The following is a 10,216-nucleotide window of genomic DNA, read 5'->3' as shown; positions in this document are numbered from 1 at the left end:
GTGTATATTAATTTCACGATACGTCACTTAGCGATTCGAAGAAAATCAGCCGAGCATTTACCCACATTACAACAACATGCGTGGCGGGACAGCTAATGATACAGACTTCAACATTCTTTATTCAGCAGAGAATAAAATCACTCTACCAATAAAGGAATCTTTACTGGTCAGACAACTGAACCCAGAGCTAAACGAAACTTTTTCATCTTTTCTTTCATGTTTGAAACTATAAGTGTTACTGAACTGTTATTGGGAGGTACTACGAAGATCCATGTCTGATGATGATCGCAGTAAACCGGTTGAAAGCTTGTAAAGACATTTAATGTAAGGGGTTATAAGCCATCAAACTTAACGTGACAAAGCGCGATGATACACCTAACAGTTATTCCAAATCAAGACTTGTTTCATCTCTCTAACTTTTATCACCTAAAAACACATATTTGGTTATTACTTTTAATCATTTATTAAAACAGGGAAACAACAACAGAGGGCCCAGACATATATTTGCGCGAAAACAGATTGCTCATTTTAGTGTAGATTGTAGATCATTTATGATTTAGCTTTGATACCTTTAAACTGTTGAAGTAATATTTAATACAACCCGAGTAAAATAGTACTAGTCAGTGTGATAAGAAGTTAAATGAAGTCCTTATGGTATTTAAAGTAATTTTCCTTATAATATGAAAATTTTAAGTTGGAACATTAATGGATTACGCACTTTAAAACGCCCGTTAAAAGAGACGCTTGATAGCTTCAACGCTGATATCATATGCTTTCAAGAAACAAAAGTATCACGTAAGTTGAGAATTAACCAGACTAATTAGTAAACTAAAAATCGAGTCCAGTGTTTCATACATTGGTGTTTTAATTTTACATTAATAATGGCCTTGAACTTGAAGGCCAAAGCTTGAGATTTCATATGATTACGAGTTCTTCATTATTCATACTTTGCGTTTGTAAATTGTGATTATATTTGTAATTGTAAAGTGTACTATGTAGTAACTAGTAATAGTGGGGAAAAGAAAAACCACTAATTACTCCCCCTTCCCATTGTAAAATAAAACGAAGTGGTAGAAATAACAAGTGATTCTTTCAAGAATGCTCTTTTACGAGTTTCAGTTTAGGTTTTGCCTTTGCCTTGGAATGAATTAATTAGCAGGAACAAAAGCTCCAGTGAAATATCACGCATAAGCTTAGCAATAGGTGGGCTGGTTGGACGTGTAGGATAATTTTCATGATAAGGTTGAGTTATTAATTATATTAAGCTAGAGATGGGCTACACTTGAAAAAGGTAAGTAACACGAGGATGTGTGGGAAAACTAAAAATGTTCATTAAAGATACTTAGATAGATCAAACTAAACTTTGTGGTGAGTGACCTTGGAAAGTTATGAATAAATAAACACAGGGATATGATAGCTATTGCAATGAGGAGTGTGGGAAAACTAAAAATGTTCATTAAAGATTCTTAGATAGATCAAACCAAACTTTGTGGTGAGTGACCTTGGAAAGTTATGAATAAAAAATACAGGGTTATGATAGCTATTGCAATGAAGAGTTTGGAAAATGATTTAGAATTAGATTTAGAGCATAAGTTGAATAATAGTTTTAAAGATAAGTGTCAGATTCAAAGATACATGTAGTAGATTTAAATCAAAATTAAGCTTAGTTGATATTAATATTATTCTAATGTTAGGAGTATTATTAAGAAAAAATGGATGAGTGTAGGACTCTAGTTGAAATGGAAGTCTGTAATATTATAATGGAAATTACTGAAATTTAGTTAATTTAGAAAACATAAATAATAAGAATTATTTTGAAATTCAAACATATAAGTTATTTAATAATGATGATAGACATTTTAAAAAAGATGATGAGAATGCACTCTATTTAAGAGGTGAACTTCAACCTTTTGGTATTGAAGATGTAAGAAATGGTAGTTAAAGAAGCTTTACAATCAGGAGTTTCAAGGGTAGAAAGTTTTTACCTTACAATTATTTTAACCACCAGATCAGATAGTTGAGGTCAATAAGAAATTGTATAATGAAATTGGTGTTATTACTAATAAGAATACTTATGTCATAACTATAAGAAACTTTAATTTTTAGACATAGTGATGGGATTACTTGTTGAGTAAGATATTGAGGGAGAGATTAATCATGGATTTTTGGTTTTCACAATTAAAGACAAAATTGAATTAATAAAGAAACTTGCAGGTCCATAACATATGAATGCAATCTCAAATGAAAGTTTAAAGGATACATCTTAGCAGGGTTCAGGGAACCAGCCACCCCTGATGGCCTGCTCTCATTTTAAATACAACAGAATTATTGAAATTGTAGTGTACAGCTCATTGCATTGGCTCAGTGTAAAGGTAATTTTACTGACTGGAAGCTTTCAACATGTTTAATAAGTTAGGGATATAACATTTGTTGTCACATCACTATGGAATAAGAATCTTGAATGTCTATTTTCTCAGAGAGCTAGATTTCAAAATTCAATCCTAATGTATAAATATGTGGGCTCTGCAGCTAACACTATACATGCATACAAAAAATAACATTTGAGAAAATTATGATAAACATTATTTAACCATTCATGAGAAATTGTAACTTTTTAGTTCATATCCTGGTGTGTTTTTGTCCTAAAGTTTCATAAATTTAACATTTTAACTGTTAAAAAACAACAATTTACATCTTCAGACTATTGGACCTTCAGAGTAATGAGCCCTCAGACTAAAGGACTGTCACCATTTTCTGTTCCAAATGGTCAAGGACCAATTGGGGAGAGGGGATTTTAGGTCTATTTTTAACCACTCATGATGACAAGATATGTCATTACTGAATTGGTATAATGACTTAAAATATAATGCAAGATAGATGTGGAAAAGTTTGTAAAAAATAAATTGCTTTTAATTCAAAATAAGCATGTTCCTGAAAACAGAAAAAGGGTACAGGGAAGATCAAGTCTAATTGGCTTACTAAAGACATAAAGGACAAAATGAGAGATAAATACTATAAGTTTAAGAAGTTTGAATTGACAGGTAGGTTGAAAGATTTACCTAACTTCAATAAAGCTAAAGACTTGGTTAAAAGGGAATTTATAAAATTCAAAAGGGTTTATGAGAAACTGTTTTCATTTCTGCTAGGTTACTAGACAGTGAACTGGTGCTTGAGAATTGGAGATTTTCTAATGTTACTCCTGTTTTCAAAAGTGGTAATAAGAGTTTCCTTAAAATTATAAGCCAGTTAGTCTTACTTCTGTAGTGGAAAAAATTCTAAACAGTATAAAAGAAGCTTTACAAAATTATTTAATGAAATGTTATATCATAAAAGAAAGACAACATTAATTCACCAGTGAGAAAGTTTGCCTAACAAATGTGTTATGTTTTTTCAAGGACTTGTTATCTGGACATTAGTGTATGTAGATTTTTCAAAAACTTTTGATAAAGTAGTACACAAATGATTTGCTAAGAAAGTCACATCAGTAGGGTTTGAGGAAAGATTAGCTAGTTGAATTGTATAATGGTTGGAAGGGAGAAAGCAAAATATTGTTAATAATGGAGTCCTGTCAAACTGGACTCTTGTTACCAGTGGAGGGCCTCAAGGAGTCAGTGCTTGGATCTTTGCCTTTTTTTTGTATTTAAATTAATGATATTGATAAGCAACTTAGTAAAATGGAATATTTCTAGTCCAGTGAGGATGTTAAGATATTACAGAATAACGTGGATCAATTGGTAAAGTAGGCAAATATATGATAAATTACCTTTAATTTTAATGAGTGCATTTGGGTTATCATAATTCATTTAGAAGGGAACTCATTCAATAGTGTGATTAAAGAAAAAGAATGAAATTTATGACATTGGTACTAAATCAGAAAATATATGAAAAGTAAAAGCAATTAGTGAGATTACTACTAGGCAAAGGTTAACATAAATTGCATATGCTTTGTTCTGGAGATCTGCCATTAATTATATCATTATTTCCTGTATGCACTATAAACAGAGAATATTCTATAATTCCTGACTATGGCTTGCAAGTTTTGATAACTCTACTTACCCTTTGTGCAGGCCAGTTTAGATATATGGTTATCCCAAGAAAAATTGAAGTTGCCCAAAGTATATAATTTACCATACATACTAGGATCAGAACAATGGTACTGATATTGTGCAACAAAGACTTAAATGAATAATTCATACAAAAAGGCAGACAACTTCCTCTAACAATCACAATTTTTTTGGCTTTCTTACTATGCGACAAGAACCATTACAAATGCATCCAAGCTAGCTGTTGTGATTCCCGTGGGAACCAAAGTTGTAGTAGACGTGAAATTGATTATTCTGTGTTCAGAACACAATGTAATAGAATATCTCATTTGATAGATGAAAACTTTGACTTTCTATTGATTATAGATAATTTATAATTAAACTTGAGAGAACTATTAACAAATGCTAAAAGAGTGGATGTGGCAAGAGGGGTATGTATGATTTTCTATTTGATAGCTCTGTAACCAAACAAAATTGAAGGCTATAAAAATTGTGGTTTGTCTGAGCAATGAGGATTTTATAGTGAGTAATTTGCATTTAATTTCATACTTTTTTTGAGGGGTGGGGGATAAAATAGAGAAAAGAAGATGCCTAAAGAAAATGTATCATACTAGGGGAAATTCAGGATTTTTTTAAGTATTGCCTTGTTGAATTAAGAACTTAAAACTTGTATATTATTAAAATATGGATTATTAGCTTAGATTTTGTGCTATACTAATTGGTATAACATAAACAAAAAGTAGTTAAATAAAATTTTTAATGTAAGACACAAACCTTGTGACATGCACAGTAAAGGATACCTGGGGTGAGAGGGTTAATGGTCTTTATGCGACTGAGGAACCATAAGGATCGATTCATTGGATTCCCCAGTTTCCCTAGTCAGGGTCATTCTTCATTCTTGAGGGGGTTTTAAATTTGGTGCTCCTAATATATGGATTCCTTTACCACCCCTTTGTTCAGGGTTCCTTCTCTTCACGAATGCCTCGTTTAAGAAATGGGGTGCATGTACCAACAGTCAGGAATTCCAGGGTCTACACATGGACAATGAGACTTCCCTACACATTGTTTTAGTCCTTCTTGCTCTTCCAAAAGCATGGTCTGTGCTTATGGAGAAAATCTTCAGGCTTCACTCTGACAATTTCATGGAGGTGTCTTGTGTTACTCATCAAGGAGACACTTGGTCCATGGCTCCTTGTTTTCAAATCTTGGACCTTCTTTCTCAGGACCACTTTTAGCTTGCCATGTTCCAAGGGTTACTGCAGTAGCAGATCAAATGTCTCAACCCAAACAGATTGTTCCAACAGAATAGATGCTGCATCGAAAGGTTCTGGTGGTGGCTTTCATTTTGCAACTCTGATTTGTGGGTTGGCCTTTCATTAGAACACCCAACTATTGGAAATTTGGCCTTCAGTACCTCACCTATGGGCTTTGGCAATGGATGCATTCCGTCAAGATGGGTCAGGATTACCATTCTAGGTCTTCTCTCCAATTCATATGTTACCCAAGGTTCTAACTATGTTTTGTTCCAACCCATTGTTGGGGCTTGTTGATAGCACTGGGAAGGCAGCTACATCGTGGTTTCTGCTACTGCGATACCTTTAGGAGTATCCACTTCTTCTTAGGCCATCTCTGTGGAGGCAGCTATGATTTGACAGGGTTCACCCAACTATCCAGAACGTTAAACTTCAGGCATAGAGGTTATGCAGTCGTTTGCATAGCATTATGGTTTAATTTCTAAATTTGCCATGTATCTATCTCAGTGTTTTGCTTAGTCTCACGATGGATATTTCTCACCGAAAATGGCACATATATAAGCAATTGTGTATTGAGAGGAGGTTGAACCCACTTCAATCAGAAGTACCAGTCATAGCTCGTTTTTGACCTGGCTCTTTGGCAAGGGTTTTTGCACCTTCCATAATCACTGTATATGGCAGCTTTATTGACTACTGTTCAATACTGGCAACTAAATATTTTCTGAGTCTCCAGTACTCTCTGAATTTCTCAATTCGCTTGGGGTCGTTTGTCCCAAATGACCATTCCAGTTACCTACTTGGTATATTAGGTTACATTACATGCCATTTCTATACACCTGTTTGTGTCCTGATTCTCATATGCTATGTATCACCTCTACCTGCAGGTTTAGTTTTTGTTGCTGCTAACCTTTATACATGGCCGGTAGTAGTGGTTTGCGCGTTTTGTCCACAGACAGTTTTATTATTAGACTGACAGCCTCAGACTGGTTCTTCTTACCCAAAACACTCAGACAAGGAAGGGGATTAATCCTTTTCACTGATTTATCTGATCACTACTTCTCGCTTCTATGACTGATCAGATTTTGATCATTGTCATGTTCAGTGAGGGTCTTGAAGGTTGTATTGCCTGCACTAATGCCATTTGAGATGCTAGATGACTTTTTATTCGTGGATCTCTTTGAAGGTGAGGAATCTTCTGCAAGTCATGTGTAATCAGATTTGTCATATTTCTGTGTCCTTAGCAGCCTTGTTAAATGGCCCACTGGGGGACATTGTGTGTACTGGTATGTGGACCTCCCCCAATACTTTTATCTCACTTTATTTGCATTATCTGGCAGTATCTTCATATGAGAGTTTTTGCCTACCCCCTATAGCTATCTTAACCACTTCCTCTAGACTATAGAGAGGGGTGAGTATTTTCACTGCTACCTTTCAGGGTCCCTTACCTCATTTTCACAGGATCTCACTCTGTGGTGAGTGTTGCCTAGGCAGGTGTGCTTTTATAAAACCAATTCCACACTAGCAAACGGTAATTCAGTATTCTTTTGTTAGGTTGCAACAGGCTCTGTATAAATGAGGTGTTCCATAAGACCACCTAGAGGCTGACCGGGTGGTATTACTATAATATGCTGGACTGCCACTCTTGGACTATTTTGAGTAAAGCATAAGGGGATCCTGCCTGTCCCTGCTGATCATTGGATTGAATAAATTGGGGTCAGTTTGCTTTTAAAGATTTAGGGAAATTTGTTCACCTATTGCACTGTTCCTCAGGGCTCCCCAATGTGCATTACCCCCAAGATTCTACTAGTGGAGCTAGGGAGTCCTTGCCACACCTTGTTTCCAGTCACTGGGGTGGTGGACAGAGGCTTTTATTCCAGAGTGTTAGAGTGAATTTCTCCATTGTTGGAGAAGAGGGTGAAGTGGGGAGAGGAGAAAGTTTGTCCATTCCTATGTTGCTTACCTTCTTGTCATAAATCTGGTGGCTTGAAATTCATCAGTCTATTGTTACAGGTTGGGATGCACTCATAAGTATATGTTGTGATCCAATTGCCATAACCACAAATGTGGAATATAGGAACCATGGCCCTATACTTTCAACCCAGAGCAGTGGGACCTTGGCTATCTGGTTGTGGCTTATAGGGATGATAAATCATGTAAAATTCCACCCACAAACCTGGAATTATGTTCTGGTTATAGTGTGGTTCCCTGAGTAGGATGCCAATCTTCTATTGACACACCCATGATATATGCAGGTGCTTTCTGTATGAACCCTCCACCTTATCAATCTGGGATTCTAGCTATAAGTGTGAGAAGAGGTAAGAATATTTTGGAGTTATCATTTTCTTAAACCAAAAATATATTTCCAATAATATTTACCTACTTTCCCACCCTTTCTCCCCACCAAGAGCCGGTGTTAGACACTAGGATTGAGTCAGTCCTGAAAAAGAGATAACATTATCTGAATGAGGTGCTTATATACAGTACCAGGATAGAGGGTGCATTGACGTAGGGAAAGAGTGTCATGAGACAAATATTGCCAAGGGCAATTAAGTGAGGTATAAAAGACTGGAGCAAGAGAGAAAAAATCAGACTAACTCATGTTTAAATTGTCAAAGGAAGAATCCCTGCAGTCGAATAATAGCTATAAGTATGAGCGGAGGTAAGTATTATTGGAAATACATTTTTGATTTAAGAAAATAACTTCCAGACTGTGAGCTATGTAATGCATTAAGCCTGTGAGTGGTAAGTACTTTCAAGTTTGCCATCATCTAGTTTCTGTCCCATCATAATGGAATCTCTAGACAACTGTGTTCTACACTTTTTAGTTAATCTCTACACTGTTAAATGTTTCATCTGTTGCTCTTAAAACACCAGCTGTGTCTACATGTTTAAAATATGTTACATTTATTGTGGTTGCTACATTATTTTGTACAAACCTACTGTAGACTATTTCATGTTCAATAATACTGGAGTAAAGTGCTTACGTCGGTTCAAACTGACACAAATCTGCTCTGTTCTGTTAAATCTTTGTCGAATTTTCTTGTTGTGAATAATTGTATCAGTAAAGTTGTTGCAGGCATGGTCACTGATGTAAGTGTCCTTAAATTTTTATGGGGTCTTTACTGAATGTATGAGCACTCTTGATGAAAGGACTTCCACCATCTGTGATTTGAATGAACTTCTGACAAAGCTGCCTGGACATTTCATTCTTCTCACTGTCGTGTGAGCCAAAATAATTCTGTCATCCACAATGACAAGAAAGAGTGCTTCCTTTTTTTTGTGTATTTGTTTTTTATCATGTGCCTCCTTGTGCAGTGGGAAAGGTAATTTATTTCCAGGTACAGCCTCCTCTTCCCTCATGCAGAACAGAGGCTCATAATTGCTGATTGGCTAACAGTGTTTGATGATATGTTGCTGAGAGAAACAGGGAAATAGAGTATGTGAGTTGTTACCCCTTAAAGTTACCCACACATGCTATAGATGAAAAACACTGATCCCTTTAAACTTGGTGGCAATGTTGTGTTTTACTGGAATGAGCTGTGAGTGGGATCTGGATTGAGAAAGAGCAGTTTGATTACAGCACAAACCTTATGTGATTGCCCATCAGGTTAGTAGCCAAAAAAAAATTTGTCCAAAAGATTTTGTGGTTTTCTGTGGCTGTTGGGTGAGCAATTTTGTAAGCCGTGTTGCCGTTAATACACCTTTTTACTGTACAACATTCTAAATGGTATCTGTCAAGCAAATTCTAGTCCATGATTATCTCTGTATGCAGTTAAAAAGAAATGTTTCAGTATATGTTATAAAATTAAACTCCACTGCAAACACTTCAGGATCCTTTCCTCTGCTGCCCTCATCAACAAAGAGGTTCAAATCTTTTTGATGATATTACTTTTGCCTGATCTAAACATCTTTTTTTAATCCTTTTTCCATTGTTTAGCTGTGTAAACTGTTTTCCTTCTGTACTCTTTAAACATCAGTTTTGATTTTGAAATTATCTAATTGTTTTTTACTTCCATAAGTTACTCACTCAACCTGCTTCTTTCATTCTCAAATTTTGCAATTTTCCCTAATACCAATGTTTCCACTAACAAGTGAGGTGCACAAATGCATATCAACAGAGTATCTTGAAAACTACAGCTTAACCCACTGTTTTAGAAAGGTAACCTACTCTATATGCATATCAGATTCTACAAACTCTGGAACATTTATGCCTATGCTCATTTTAATTGCAATTACCAGAAAAACAGACAAGATAATCATAATAAAAAACCTTAAAGCAACAGATACAATATGTGTGTGTGTATGTATATATTAGTAAGCTACAAAAAATGTTTATAAAACATTACATGAAAAGGAAGGGCGATGTGAATTTTGTACAGCATATCTAAACTTTAGAGAAAATTAGACAACCCGTGGCCAATTGGGTCACCCACTATTCAGAGGTTATGAAGAATTCAAACTAATTTCAATATTGCACCAAAATTAAGGTTTATTTTGAGCTAATTTAATTAAATATTTCAATCCATTTGTGTTATTCATAATTCAAGAAAAGATATTTGATTGTTGATCAGGAGTAAAAGGAAAGACCAATTCATTTTTCAAAAAAGTGAAGTCAGAATTTTCAGATATTGTAATCAATTAGTTCATTATGTTGTGGTCCATCCTCTTAAACCTTCTACAAATAAGAAACAGTAACACATTATTTTTTCTTCGAATTACCTACCATAACAAAGGCACATTATTGATAAATTCTTCAAGATCTTGTTTTTGTCATCTTACGCCTTTTAATGAAGATGGGAACATTGACAGGGAAATAGATTTGAACGAAGAAGTTTCGTAAAGAGCGCAAACGGTAGTGTGATGTAAAATTACTCATGCTAGACATTTTAATAAAAGTGACCAGAAAAACGGCACTAACTC

General features: G+C 35.0%; 1 protein-coding gene across 1 annotated transcript in view; it reads left to right on the top strand.

The window, feature by feature from the left end:
* The first annotated feature begins 495 nt into the window (after nucleotides 1-495).
* Nucleotides 496-10,216, top strand: part of LOC106458202 (DNA-(apurinic or apyrimidinic site) lyase 2-like) — a 35,457-nt gene continuing 25,736 nt past the window's right edge. The window contains exon 1 of the mRNA XM_013917678.2: nucleotides 496-795. Coding sequence (XP_013773132.1) covers nucleotides 681-795 — 115 coding nt within the window. The 5' untranslated portion in view covers nucleotides 496-680. The remainder of the gene's footprint in view (nucleotides 796-10,216) is intronic.

The sequence above is a fragment of the Limulus polyphemus genome, unplaced genomic scaffold (assembly GCF_000517525.1).
Source record: "Limulus polyphemus unplaced genomic scaffold, Limulus_polyphemus-2.1.2 Scaffold428, whole genome shotgun sequence".
NCBI classification, from domain to species: domain Eukaryota; kingdom Metazoa; phylum Arthropoda; class Merostomata; order Xiphosura; family Limulidae; genus Limulus; species Limulus polyphemus.
Note: the sequence above shows the minus strand (reverse complement) of the source record. Positions and strands in the feature narration are given on the sequence as shown.